The 15,587-nt window shown below is 37.5% G+C and overlaps 1 protein-coding gene across 9 annotated transcripts in view; it reads right to left on the minus strand.

Annotated features, from left to right (window-relative positions):
* Positions 1 to 15,587, minus strand: part of CNTRL (centriolin) — an 85,551-nt gene that overhangs the window by 35,510 nt on the left and 34,454 nt on the right. For 8 of the 9 annotated variants that reach the window (XM_027105012.1, XM_027105011.1, XM_027105013.1 and 5 more), the window contains 4 exons: positions 11,448 to 11,601; positions 10,022 to 10,242; positions 6,797 to 6,973; positions 3,147 to 3,281 (listed from right to left, as the gene is read on the minus strand). In XM_027105012.1, coding sequence (XP_026960813.1) covers positions 3,147 to 3,281; positions 6,797 to 6,973; positions 10,022 to 10,242; positions 11,448 to 11,601 — 687 coding nt within the window. Of the gene's footprint in view, positions 1 to 3,146; positions 3,282 to 6,796; positions 6,974 to 10,021; positions 10,243 to 11,447; positions 11,602 to 13,593; positions 13,847 to 15,587 lie in introns of those variants that run through there. The other variant, XM_027105019.1, reaches the window with a different exon arrangement.

Below are 15,587 nucleotides of genomic sequence, written 5' to 3' on the forward strand. Positions count from 1 at the left end.
AACAGGCATTACGATGTGTCCTGACGTGATGCAAAAAAGTACGTATGAACACTACCTAAGACTGTCTTCTTGCCAAAGAGTAAATAACTTGAATCTAAATAAGCCTCCATATGTGACATAAGAACATGTTAATCAATGCCATGGGGATGCAACCACCAAAATCTAGACTATGGGAAACTCTACAGGACAAAGACCTGGTTTTCTTTAGTATGTAACAAAGAGAAAAAAAAGGAGCAAAACTATAGATTACAGGAGACAAGAGTCAAGTCATCCAAATGCAATGTGTGCACCTTATTTGGATTCTGATTCCAACATAACACTTCTAAAAAATTTATAATTTGAACATTTTGTATACTTAAGGTATTTGACGATATTAGGGAGTTATTGTAATTTTTTTTTTTTTTTTGTGGTACGCGGGCCTCTCAGTGTTGTGGCCTCTCCCGTTGCGGAGCACAGGCTCCGGACGCGCAGGCTCAGCGGTCATGGCTCATGGGCCCAGCCGCTCTGCAGCATGTGGGATCTTCCCGGACTGGGGCACGAACCTGTGTCCCCTGCATCGGCAGGCGGACTCTCAACCACCGCGCCACCAGGGAAGCCCAGGAGTTATTGTAATTTTAAGGTGTAATGATAGTATCCATGTTTATGCCTCTTTTTTTTTTCTGGCCATGCTGCGTAGCTTGTGGGATCACAGTTCCCTGACCAGAGATTGAAGCCGGGCCATAGCAGTGAAAGCTCGGAATCCTAATAACCACTAGGCCACCAGGGAACTACCCTATGCTTCTTTTTTAAAGCCTTATTTTTTAGAGATACGTACAATAGTACAGTATTTACAGATAAAATCAGATGTTTTGGATTTACTTCAAAATAATTCAGTGTGTGAACAAGTGTGAGGGGCGAGGTGTGGAGGGTATTATAGATGAAATAAGACTGGCCATGTGTTATAGATGAAGTAAGGTAGTCCATGTGTTGAAACTGTTGAAGATGAGTGATATATACATAAGGATTCATTTTAGTATTCTATTTTTGAATATGCTTGAGAATATACATAATTCAAACTTAGAAAAAACAAAAAACACCTTCCCATAATACTCAGCTTTATCTGCCAATCAACTGAAAAGTGGAACATCTAATACTGAAGTTCTCTAATAGCTTACAATTCTCTGTGGGAGTATTTGTTATATGCTAGGATATTTTCACTAAGAAACTAATGAACATAACTAGACCCCAGAATTAAATCCAGACAGTACCTCTTTCAAGTAAAAAGAAACTGCTAAAATTTCCCTAAATTGTACAGAAAAATAGTTCTATGTCCTAAACTATTAACTATATTCCCCTGAATACCTATATTCTACTTAAGTGATTTTCTTCAAACTTGGTATAACATTAGGTTTTTTTTTTTTTTTAAACACTGTTAACTAAATTGGAGAATTAGCATTGCAATGAACGTGCCTGTCCACCATATTTGCACTACTTTCTAATCCTGGCCACAGGTGATCTGACCCAAGGACAGCCAATCCACTGACTAGCCAGAAAACAAGTTCTCTCCCTCTCCAAAATATGAACCAAGATCCAGTCCAGCAAGTCCGTATGAGAGCTAGACCTGTAAGGTTATGTCAGCTTGGGGCTGGGGTTGATGCTGGGCCAAATGCAATGCCCAGGGAGACAGAGGAGAAATGAGAGCCACACAGGCCCTGGAAGGTTATCAGAGCAGCTCTGGTCACCAGCAAGCTGCCTGTTTCCTTCTTTGAGCTAGTGTTAGTAGGTTTTGGTTCACTGCAACTAAATGATTTCTGACAAAGATAAATGTAGAGTGAGTTTAACTTGTACTCCGCATCAGGAGGTCAGTAGGCCTAGTAACCAAAGGACCTAGTTCCAACTAAGAGAGTCTTACAGCATGGACCAGCATTCTGGAAAGCTGACCTCAATTTCTACCTTGGAGAGAGACCCCTGAAGTCCTGTTCTTTAATAGATGTGTACTGAAGTATTTATGGTTGAAATAAAGATGTATGAGATTTTCTTTAAAATATTCCAGCAAAAAAAAAAATGTGGATTAATTGAAATAAGAACAGCAGGATGTTGACAATTCTTTAAGCTGAGTAAACGAAAGGGCATAAGGCTATCTTCTCTCCGATTTTGTGATTATTTGAAAATTTCCAAGGTAAAAATAAAAAATAATAATCCAGTGAACACCCAATACACACACACAACACACACAAGAATGGAAAACATGTATATCTTTTATGATATTTACTTCAGAAGCTGAAATGATAGCAGTAAAAATTAAATTCTAGGTAACTAGATTTTCTTAAACTTTGAGAAAAAAATATTCAAGGCATTGGAAGAAGAGAGAGAGAATTTGGGTGAGTTTAGTCTTATTTGTCACAAATCCCCCTAGATGAATATTTGGAGCCTTCCCCCAAACCACAATAACTCTGCCCCTTGATTTCTGGTGAAGAATAACAGCTGCCACCTACGTCAGCTAAGTGACCCCTGACCTCACAGATCTGGAAACCTGCGTGTTGATCCAGGTACTTGTTTGTTCAGACGTATGTCCTCTTTGAGAGCGTTTAATTACCTGGAAAATCCTGTCCACTTGCTTCTCGGGCAGTTTGTTGGGCAGATTATTGTGACAATAGCTATAAAAATAGTCTGCCAAAGAAAACTCTCAAAAATGTAAAATGACTGCATTTTTAATGACATTCCTTCTGAGAAGGAGACTGAAAACTTTACAATTAAGAAGTTCTACTGCAACTCATTCTAGTTAAATTCCTGGATAATTACAAAGATATTTCAGTGGAAGAAGAATGCATCAATCTGATAATTTTAGCTCAGTCTGGTAACAAAGCCGCTTCTAGCGGAAATGCAAGGTACTGCTGTCCTCCATGAGTTTACCTAGTGTTCTCTGTTTACTATCAACACTGCCTCTATCTCTTAGCACCATAATAACAACACAAAGGATATGCATATTAGTAATCTTAAAATAATCGCAACAGAGGCTATGGTACTATCCCATCCAGAAGTCCTTTTTTCTAATAACTCAAGTAGCTTACTACATGTAAGAGCAGGTTGTGAAGTGTCTGACATAAAGATGCCAACATCTTTGGGTGTCCCATATAAGAATGTATTGGGAGCCAATAAGTCTCTACCTGCAGCTGTTTAAGTTGGGTGCGGAGCTCACTATTTTCTTGTTCCTTTTCTTCTGAGAGCTGGGCTTTTCCGAGTGCGTTCTTGAGGGCTTGCTTTTCTTTCTCAAGTTCTGTTTGAACAGCTGATTGTTCTAACTATTGCCATAGGAAGCGATGATACAAAAAAAGTAAAATAGCAATAATTTATGATCTAATAAGGCATAAATAAATTTACATACACATGCAATCCCTTGGGAGCTTTGGTTTTATAACAACTCAGTTTTACATTTGTACCCCCAAGTTTAAAAGCCCAAGGTAAGTTTTTCACATGCCTCCTTAAACTATTAATACATAAGGAAGAGCAAGCATCAGAATCAGCTCAGCCCAGATACACCAATTCAGAATCTCCAGGAGTGAGCCTAAATACCTACCTTTAAAAGCTCTGTGAGTGATTCAACAGTTACTGCTCTCTTTTCCCTTAGACCAATATTTCTCACACTGTGGTCCTCAAATACATGCATCAAAATCACTTGCTGCACCTGTTAAAAATACAGATGCCTGGACTCCCTCTCAGACTTGATGGGCAGAATTTCTAGGGCAAGTCCCAGGAATCTGCATTTAACAAGCATCACAAGTGATTTCATATAACTAAAGGGTACCAATCATAGATCTGTAAAGCAGAGAGAGAAGATCTGTTATGCTCCACAATCTCGATGTGTGGTTTGAAGACCAATCTTGGTAGTCCTGATGCAAGGAAAGGAATGTCCCTTTCAATACCATATGAATTTGTGAAAAGGCCAGGCTGCTGTAATATTTTTGTCAAGACTTATAAGAAAAAAAAATAAAGGACAATGGAAGTACAAAAGACAATGGATTTTAAGCCAGTAATGGCTTGCTTAAAAACTTTTGAAAATTTATTTCAAAGAAGATGCTATCCAGAAATTGTATTTACTATTATTTAAAAATATGTATTTACTGTTATTTTAATTGTTTCCTTCCCAACCTCTTGTTTTCCACACTCTGATCAGGTCAACTATAGTTTTATAAAGCTTGGTACTCTTAAGAAATATAACACTGACAACTGGCAAATGGTCATTTGATATCATTTGGTATCTAGTAAGTAAAGGAACACAAAGTAATTACAATTATTATAATAAGCCTATTTTTATATCCTTTTCTAATCATATGAATGCCATTTTACATGAATTCCTGGGATTCAAACTATCTAATTTTTTTAATGATTAATTAATTTTAAATTATAGTTAATTTACAATGTTTCAGTATACAGCAAAGTGATTCAGTTATACAAATATATATCTATTCTTTTTCAGATTCTTTTCCATTATAGGTTATTATCAATACAAGATATTGCATATAGTTCCCTGTGCTATATAGTAGGTCTTGTTGTTTCCCTATTTTATATACAGTAGTGTGTATATGTTAATCCCAAATTCCCAATTTATCCCTCCTCCCCCCTTTCCCCTTTGGTAACCATAAGTTTGTTTTCTTTTTTTTTTTTTTTTTTTTTTTAAATTTATTTATTTTATTTATTTATTATTTTTGGCTGTGTTGGGTCTTCACTGCAGCACGTGAGCTTTCTCTAGTTGCAGCGAGCAGGGGCTACTCTTTGTTGCAGTGCGCGGGCTTCTCGTTGCGGTGGCCTCTCTCATTGCAGAGCACAGGCTCTAGGCACGCGAGCTTTAGTAGTTGTGGTGCACGGGCTTCAGTAGTTGTGGTGCGCAGGCTCTAGAGCGCAGGCTCAGTAGTTGTGGCACACAGGCTTAGTTGCTCCGTGGCATGTGGGATCTTCCTGGACCAGGGCTCGAACCCGTGTCCTCTGCATTGGCAGACGGATTCTTAACCACTGCGCCACCAGGGAAGCCCCATAAGTTTGTTTTCTATGTCTGTGAGTCTATTTCTGTTTTGTAAATAAGTTCATTTGTATCATTTTTTTAGATTCCACATATAAGTGATATCATATGATAGTCGTCTTTCTCTGTCTGATTTACTTCACTTAGTATGATAATCTCTGGGCCCATCTATGTTGCTGCAAATGGCACTATTTCATTTTTTTTTTTTACAGCTGAGTAATATTCCATTGTGTATAAATACCACATCTTTATCCATACATATGTCGATGGACATTTAGGTTGCTCCCATGTCTTGGCTATTGTAAATAGTGCTGCTATGAACACTGGGGTCCATGTATCTTTTCGAATTAGTTTTCATCTTTTCCAGATATATTCCCAGGAGTGGGATTGCTGGATGATACAGTAACTCTATTTTTAGTTTTTTAAGGAACCTCCACTTCTCCATAGTGACTGCACCAATTTACATTCCCCCAACAGTGTAGGAGGGTTTCCTTTTCTCCACACCCTCTCCAGCATTTATTATTTGTAGATGATGGCCATTCTGACCAGTGTGAAGTGGTACCTCATTGTAGTTTTGATTTGCATTTCTCTAATAATTAGCGATGTTGAGCATCTTTTCATGTGCCTGTTTCAAACTATCTTATTTTATTTAACTTTCATCCAGTTAGAACCTATTGACCCTCCTCATGTGCCAGGCACTGAAACAGGCATCTACAATCTGGGCATTCACTGTGCTCTGAGTCTAGCAGAAGAGACAGACAATCTAAACTGATGATTTCATACACAAGCTAAAATGCTTTGACTGAGCACAGGTTAAAGGAAAATCAAAGTAGAGTCCTGAATCCAGATTTTCAGCAGGCATAACAGAAGGTGAGGGCGGGCTTCCTGGAGGAAGATGCAACCCATTTGGCTAATAGCTAAACAAAACTGTATTTTAATGTGATCAAGAATATATTATAACTGGCCTCTGTCCTCCTCTCTGCCCTTATCTCTCACTCTCATTCCCTACTCCTCTTCTCGCTCCTGACATATTGGAGGCATACTTTCAGCACTTCAAATGCATTAAGCTCTCTCTCCTTGCCTCTCTGCCTAGAACACATCCCTTACCTCTACCCTTTCACCTCTGCTCCCTCTGCACAGCCAAATCCTAGTTCCCCTTGAAGTCTCGGCTGAAATACCATTTCCATAGGGCAGTCTTCTCTGACCACCACTCCCCTAGCACAGAACCCTATCGTTTTCTTTGTCCGACACCTGTTTCACCTACCAGACTGTCAGCTTCACAAGGACATAACCATGTCTGTGCTACTCCCTACAGCATCCATGGCACCTGGCCCTTAATGGCCAATCGATAAGTATTTATTGGATGAATAAATATTTCACTAATTTGCAAGTATAATTAAACTAGTGGGTATTTCATCCAACCAGAACAGGAAGTAGCAAAGTAAAATTTAATATCAACTTAAAAGAGGTCTCTTAAAGCTGTTTTGAGAAAGAACAACTAGAATTTATTGATTACCAACTGCTAGGCGCTTTCAGGCCCATTGTCTCACTTACCCTCACCATAACCCGCTTTACAGATGATGAGGCATTTGTCAGAGGCTCAGAGCCATGAAGTGACTTGCCCATGTTCACACATGGGTCATATTTAAGCTCAGAATGTCTGACTCCAAAAATGTGCTCTTCCCATCACTCCACATACATTATATTAAAAAGTGTTTAATCTTCGATTAAATTAAAGGAAAGTTGTTATGTTAAGGCCCAGCCTACTTGGTTTCTAGATGGCTTTGTGCTCTTACTTACCTGGCTGAGCCTTGCTAGTTTTTCCAACTCTTCTTTGAGCTGGTTGGCTTCGGCATCCTTTATTTTTAACTGAGCCTCTAGCTCAGCCTCGTAGGCACTGAGATCTCCTTGGGTCTGCTGCAGGGATGCATTCACCTCATGCTGCTCCTGAAGGGCACTTTCTAGCTCTGCAAGCTCCTGCAAGGATTCAGTGTTTTAAGTACAGAACCCTCAGTGTGCTGCTTAAGCATCTGCAAGTCATTATAAGTAACGTGAGCACTTAAAGTAAATGCTGGCCAGCCAGTGCTGGCCAGGCACAGAGTATTCAATGGCAATACGATGAAGCTGCAGGCTGTGTGAATCCAGGCTGGAAAACAAAAACACTGACTAAATGTAATAAGAAAAATCAGTAAGCTACAACATGTTTTCCAAAGTAACCAGTTGTGTGATACTTTAAATGAGTCTTATGTATTCGTAAGAAGAAAAAAGAGAGGAGGATAAAATTTAAGGCCTATTTTCCTTCAGACACTGGAATAAATGTTTTCACATTCATTATTTAATTACATCCTCACAGTAACTGTATAAGGCAAAGTATTATCCCCGTTTTATAGATGAGGAAATGGAGAATGAAGATCTAAGTAAACAGCACAGAGCTGTGCAGCTAAAAAAAGGACAGAGTCAGAATATGAACTGAGATTTCTGACTCCAAAGCCCACACTCTTCTTGTTAAACCACAGTATGTTCACTTATCAGAAGAACAAAATGGGACTAGCACTCTCTAATATTAAGGATGAGAGAGAAGCTTAAACGAGTGTTAACAAGAATATAAGTACCTGTTGATTAGCATACCACAGTTCTGATTCATTTTAGCCTGTCTATTTTTTTATGATTAAACATTATAGCTTTCACCTGTTTATTTGGAATCTTGAAGAATTAAACTATTCTGATTAAAGAGGAGAATCCTGTGATAAGAACTTCTATAGAAGAGTTTCTCAGTAAGGGATCAAAAGACCACCTGGCATCAGAATCATAAGGGTTGCTTGTCCAAAATGCAGACACTACATATAACCAACAGAGGATTAATATCCAGAATATATAAAAAGTTCCTACAAATCATTAAGAAACAGACAATCCAATAGAAAAAATGGGCAAAGAATATGAATAGGGATTTCACTGAAGAGAAAAACTGAATGGCAAATAAACAGATGAAAAGTACTTAACCTCTCCAGTAACCAAGTGAAAATGCAGTTAAAACAAGACACAATTTTGCACAGAGCATAGAGAAACAAGTTAAACAAACCATGAGGAAACAATCAGATAAATCCAGAATGTGGGACACGCTACAGAACTACCAGCTGGATTCTACACACACACACACGCGTGCATGCGCGCACCATGAAAGACATTCTTGGCACAATTGGGAAAATATGAATATGGCTCAGATATTAGATAATATTAGGGAATTGCTGTTAATTTTCCTAGGTATAATAATGGTATTGCACTGATGTAGGAAAATGTCCTCATTTTTAAGAGATATGTACTGAAGGGATGATGTCATAATATCTGCAATTTTCAAATGACCCAGCAAAAAAAAAGATATAGAAAAATATTTGTTGAATCTAAGAGAGCACATAGATGCTCAATGAATTATTCTTTCAACTTTCCTGTAAATGTAAAAATTTTCATAAAAAAGACATCATTTCAAACTCAGCACGTTGGCAAACACTAAGTCTGACAAAATGTTAAATTTCCTGAATTTGATCTTTATTCTGTGTTTATCTTAGAAAATGTCCTTGTTCTTAGGAAACATACTGAAATATTTAGAAGCTAAAGAGCATGATGTCTACCGCTAATTCTAAAATGATTAAGAAAAAAATTTATATAACAATGTATATAAAATCATGTAAAATTATATATGAGACAGAAAGCAAATGTGGCAAAATAAATTGGTGACTCTGAATGGAAGGTATAGTGAGCTATTCTTGCAACTCTCCTGTAAGCTTGAAATTATTTCAAAATTAAGGCTTACAGAATAAAAGTTAGATAACATTAAGGTGATGTCAAGGATGTGGTGTAATGGTAGCCCTTCACACTGCTGGGGGGAACAGAAATTCACAAAATCACTATGGACAGTAATTTGACAATATCTAGTGAAGCTGAGAAGGCACGTACACTCTGACTCACAGTTCCACTGTGAACACAGTCCCCATGCTCAGGATGTGTGTAAGAATGTCACTCTCAATATTGTAATAGCAAAAGAATGTAAACCACCTCAATATCCCCCAAGAGGAGAATGAATAAGCAATAAATTTGTGGTAGGCACATACAATGGGATGCTATATACACCAATAAAAATAGAGCTACATGTATCAACTTGCATAATTCTCAAAAACATAAACATGAAGGAAGAAAGGAAGTAGCCAAAGAATACATTATGTACTTTTTATATAAATCCTAAAATTATGCAAAACTATAATACGTATTGTTTATAGATGGATACACATATAATAAAAGAAGAGAGATAGAGGGAAATGATAACCATATTCAGGATTTTGCTGCCTCTGGGAGGGGTACACAGAGGGTTTCAAATATATCTGTATGTTTTAGTTTTTAAGCTGTGAGTACATAGTGTTAAATATTTTTGATATTCTTATATGTCTGATAAATTTCATAACATTAAAACAAATTAATTCAAATTTCCAAAGCCAGCCCTACTGAGGATGAGGTTTGGGAATCTGGGTTCTCCTGCAATGTAAAGTTTACCAAACAACTAAAACAGAGCAAGTGAAATCTCCAAATGAATGTCAACAAATCAAGCATGGAAGGGTATAATTTACAATGCTGTGTCTGTTTTGTTATCTGTAAAATAATACTACAATTATGAAGTAACAGCAACAAGAATAAGAAAAATTATGTTATGCTTAATTTTGCTACACAAATAACAAAATATGAACATCTAATACAGTATTTGTAATAGCTATAATTTCTTATTCTTTAGAGTTATTTGATCACAATACTTTTCAGGGATAGCAATTCAGCTAAAATAATCTTCCTTTTCTTAGTAAGGGAAAAATAATGCTTCCAAGTGTATCACAACTAAAGGGAAAAAAAACCCCAAAACACTACATAGCCCCTAACACTTTTGCCACTTATAATTGCACTGTGGCTAACTTCCTTAACTAACTTAACTTGGACATCAACCACTTCTGAAAGTAAGGAAAACAGACAAGAAGAAACAAATCATACCTTCCTCATATTTTCTGCATCTAAGGCAACTATTTCTAGTTGGTCCCTTTCCTGCTTGACCTCAGTCAATCTCTGCAGCAATGTCTCTTTCTCATCCTGTAGCCTTCTGCACTCATTCTGGGCCTGAGTAGCCTGGCCTTTGACAGTCCCCAGGTATTCTTGCAACCCACTGATGACACCTTCTAAGTCCTTCTTCAGGGCTTCATTTGCTGCTATCTGGCCTAAGCAAGACGAAGAAAGGGAAGACGATAATATATATAAGAAAATGCTTTCAAGATACATAATTACTGCATTTAGTCTCCTTAACTATTGTTACTAGCTAAGAATGAAATTCTAAGCTTTCAATTATTTCCTACTATCTTAGTTTTCATTTTCAAGATATAGTAATAGCTTTCCCCCCATTATCCATGGTACAGGAGTATTAAGCAGGTACACAATAAAAATAGTATATTCATTGGCATTGCTTATGAAATACTTAATACATGCTATAAAAAGTTTAAAGTAGTGATTTCCAAATAAAATAACGAAAAGTGTGCAACAAAACAGTTCTTGCTGCTAGACACACAAAACAAAACCAAGTCAAATCCCAGACTAGCCGCATTAACCTGTAACCTGAAGACTTATAAAAACAAACAAACCATATATTGGGTACTTACTATGTCCAGGCACTTCATGAACACTATTTCATTTAATCTTCCCCAAACTAATGATCGTGACAGAAATAATTTATCCCAGGTAACACAGCTGATAATGGCAAAACAAGGACTGGGGTCTTTTTACCACAAGCCAAGGCTCTCATCACTTACAGTCTATTATCTTCCTCTTCCACTATTATGGCAATGTCACATTTTTTTAAAATGATTTTTTTAAATGGGTGGAAGATCTATTTTTATTATTTATTTAAAAAATTTTCTTTTTTGGCCACACTGTGCAGCTTGTGGGATCTTAGTTCCCCAACTAGGGATTGAACCTGGGCCCATGGCAGTAAAAGCAAAAGAGTCCTAACCACTGGACCACCCGGGAATTCCCAGCAATGTCACAATTGAAATTTGCACTGCAAAAATAGATCCTAAAATTCTTTCTGCAGTCTCCTTATAACCAGACACCGAATGCCTGATATCAATGGACTCTTTGCTCCTGAAAAGATTTTAGGCCTTAGAAGAAGACAATCACATGCCAGAGTTTATCATGATAATGTACGGATTTCTTGCCATAGTGACCTGACTCACTAGGACATCAACCCAAGAAAACTAAAATAAAAATTTTTAATTTTATTAAACATTTTTGAGTACTCTGCAAATATTTCCCTATCAAATACTAGTACTAACAGCTGAAGCATATTCAGCTAATATCTGGATTAATGCCTGTTATTTGTCTTTTATTAACACTGAATCTGATTTACCTTAAATCATACTTAAATTCTCACCTTCAGTAAGCTGTTGTTCAAGGTCCTTAATCTCTTCAGTTTCTTTAGCAATTCTAGAAAGTATCTCATCCAAACGACTTTCAAGTTGTTTGTACTGCTTGTTCATAACGTCAAGCTGTTGTTCTTTACCCCTTTTCTGAGCCTTCATATGGCACTGAATTGAAAAAAAAAAAATCCCTAATTCTTTAAATTCTTATAAAAATAATAATCCTTAATAACATTTCTAGGGAAGAGTGGAAAAGAAAATGTAACAATTTGCATCAGTTTTGTGTCAGACACTGTTGTTTTCACATGAAGTTTTCATTTAAACCTCATGATAACTTGATGTGGAAATCATCTCCATTTTACAGACTGAGCAAACTGAGGCTCAGGAAGGTTAAGTGATTTTTCCCAGGTAACAGCTAGTAGGTAATGTAGCCAATTTCAGTGTTCTTTGCACTGCACTAAAACATATCTTTCCAAAAGGTTTCCCAAAAGTTAATTGATTATATATACATATATCCATAGGAAAAGGCTATATTCTAAAATGATAACAAAGGTTATATCTGGGTGGAAAGATTACAAGAGATTTTTAATAAGTTTTTTTAGCTAAAAAATTTATAATAGACAAGTAATAACTTTTTATTAAAAAACATTAAGTATAATTTTTAAAAAGGTTTTTTTGGGGAAATACAGACATGAAATAAATACTTCCTTAGAATTCAAGTTTATTTTCTTTTTTTTTTAAACTTCTTTATTATTGGAGTATAATTGCTTTACAATGGTGTGTTAGTTTCTGCTTTATAACAAAGTGAATCAGCTATACATATACATATATTCCCATATCTCCTCCCTCTTGCATCTCCCTCCCACCCTCCCTATCCCACCCCTCTAGGTGGTCACAAAGCACCGAGCTGATCTCCCTGTGCTATGCAGCTGCTTCCCACTAGCTATCTATTTTACGTTTGGTAGTGTATATATGTCCATTCCACTCTCTCGCTTTGTCCCAGCTTACCCTTCCCCCTCCCCGTGTCCTCAACGAGTTCATTTTCAATTCCTTATACAAAGAAACATTTTGCTTTTAAGTTCCATAAACTGGGAGTTGAGAGGGACCTCGAAGACCATTTAGCCCAGTGATTCTCAAGATGGAGGGCCCTATGGAGGCACACCCCTGCAACCACTACATACAGCTGCAACCACTACATATGCCCCTGGTGGAAAAGAGCTTCCACACACCCACACACACTCTGACAGTCATCGCTTTAGGGAGCTACTGTTAACTGAAAGGATTGGATTGTATTTCTCAGGTGTGCTGGGGGAAAAACTGAAAACTGATGACCTAGTCAAACTCTTCCTTTTACATGTGAGAAAACTGAATCTCAGATCCATCAAATGACTTGCCCAGGTCTCCTTAAGCAACTGTTCATATGGAGACAAAATAATTCCCCAGAGAACCTGTGCCCTCCCACTCACGTCACACCCTCGCAGCTCTAGTTGCCCCCACAGGATCAGAGGGACAGAACAATAATAAATCAAGAGGAAGTTACCAGGAGCAGGAACGGCATTAGTCTGAACAACGAGCTCCATGCGCCTCAAGTCTAAGACTACAGTTTGATTATAATTTGATTTGATTAATTAAATTTGATTATAAATTTTGATTATAAAAGAACATTTCTCAATGTCTGCTGCCTCCAAAGACAAGAAAGAAAGTCTCTTCATTTCTGAAGAATAAATGAGAGGCAGCTTGATTGGAAGGTTTTTATTTTACTACTGGTAAAACGTGATGGATGTTCAAAACTCTTCTCCTACTCTCCCAAAATACCCATCTGAAGTCTTTCTGAAAAGATAACTGCAGATAAAACCTTAAATTCTAAGTAAATTTAGGATTTTTATGGCTCAAGAATTTTCAAAAAGATCTACACTCATATCTGTATCAATAAATCTTAAAAATTCACCATTAAAACTTCCACTGAAATCTCTACATGCAGGACAAAAAATTAGTTCAATACACCAATGATCTGCATTAAACACATGGGAGCAAAAGTAGATTCAGCGATTTTCACTACCATGGAGCTCACAATAGAGGTACTGTAAAAACAGGAACTTACATCTCTCACTCCTCCTCCTTTTTAAATCCTTTGTACACAGAGAGAGAAAATGATCATACCTTAATTTAGAATTTGTCCTGTTAAAACTGAGACGTTGAGAACAGAGGAACTGTGGGCGGAATGCTTTCTAATGCTGTCTTGAAATTCATGTGCACTTCCCTCTCTGACAGCCACAATTTTGTAAACGCCTCTGAGCCTCTAACCTCCCAGCGCTTCAAACCACATTCCTGGCAGAGATTGAGCGGCAGCCCAGCCCGTCCAATCACAAGCAGCCTCTGAAGGCAGGCCACACCCTCCGTGCTTTAAATCACAACACAGGAAGCTTCCGCAGGCCAATCACGCACAATCTTTGCAACAGATTACTACAGATTAATTGCCTTTAGCATACAGTTTGCTCCCATAGAGCATTGCTAGACAGGGAACAGGGATACAAATCTTCCTTTATTATGTTTGCTCCTGTGGTATTTCTGCTTCTGCGAATGTTTTCTAGAACTAAAATGGGATTTGATTTTTATATAGTACCTTTTCCTTTTGAAAACTAGTTAAATGCTTATGTCTGTTGAAAACTTGGCTTGGCTCTGAGCTAATTTTAAAAATAATTAATCTCTTTAGACCTGTAACTCCTTTGTGAGGCTCTGCCTCTTCCTAAAAGGGGGTACTTTGGGAAATCATTTAATCTTTCTAAATCATATTTTCATTTTATGCAAATTTAAAAAGTCACCAGTCTCATTTGGATGCTGTAATAAAATAAAGTTCCACACCATATGTGCCTAAAACCAAGTGCAATGCAAGACACGTCACTGGCACTTAACATACTTGTTTTCCATCATATCTCAGTCATTTACTGTTTCCTAATCTCTCAAGCTTTTACTTTAAATTCTATTTGCTATTCAGAAAGATACTTCATCTGATTAGATAATAAAAGTTAAATAAAAGCCTGAATCTACAGAAAAATATGCAGAATACCATTCTTGATTCTTTCCCTCTTGCTAAAATGTTCACATTTTGCAGCCTAAAATGGGGTGCCTAACACTAGGCATTAAGGTGACTTTGTGCAAATTAGAAAAAGATGCTCCTTCCAGGTGAACAAATTAAAAAGAGACATCCTCTGGTGCTCAGACTAAGACTGTAACCCTAAGAAGTAACCTTCACAAGTTTTAACAATACCAAAAAGGAACTTCAAATTCTGGCTTGTATGTTTCATCTCCACTATTACAGATTGATTTTGACTACCTTCAAAACTTGGATGCCTTTCCTACTTCTCATTTAACTCCTTTCTATATGTAATTCTTTACAGATATCCAGTGTATTAGACTCCCGGTATGCCAAGACTATCACAGTCCTAAGTTGAAAGCAAACAGACAATCTAGGTTCTGATTACACTCATAGAACACAGAACTACAAGAGGGAGTAAAGGAGCTTTGGGTAGTGCCTATAGGCCAGTTCTTCCCTACTTTCCTTAATGCAAGCATTCATAAACATAGCACTGGCCCCTGGGGATTCAGTTCCTGTCCTCAGGGGCCTTACATGGGGTGGTAGACTTCTGAACAAATAAATATGATACAGGAAGATATCACAGACCATATTATATATTATTTAAAATCTCTAATTTTTCATGTAATGCAAATTCTTCAAGATAATCAAGACCACTTTTGGTTTCTTTTTTTTTTTTTTTTTTTTTTTTTGCGGTACGCAGGCCTCTCACTGCTGTGGCCTCTCCCATTGCGGAGCACAGGCTCCGGATGTGCAGGCCCAGCGGCCATGGCTCACGGGCCCAGCCGCTCCGCGGCATGTGGTATCCTCCTGGACCAGGGCACGAACCCGGGTCCCCTGCATCGGCAGGCGGACTCTCAATCACTGTGCCACCAGAGAAGCCCTGGTTTCAATTTTAATACTAAGTCTTAGGCTTTTGTTAGAAAAGACCTTATGTCTGTGATGATATGGTCACCCTTTGTCAAAATTAGCTGGCCTCCAAAAAGTATCTATGATATTTTACTAAAATGCTTAAAGGGATAACTAAATAACTCGTCAAGTACATAAAGCAATTATAGTG

The sequence above is a fragment of the Aethalodelphis obliquidens genome, unplaced genomic scaffold (assembly GCF_003676395.1).
Source record: "Aethalodelphis obliquidens isolate GAN/ISIS:26980383/991018 unplaced genomic scaffold, ASM367639v1 scaffold7, whole genome shotgun sequence".
Lineage (NCBI taxonomy): Eukaryota > Metazoa > Chordata > Mammalia > Artiodactyla > Delphinidae > Aethalodelphis > Aethalodelphis obliquidens.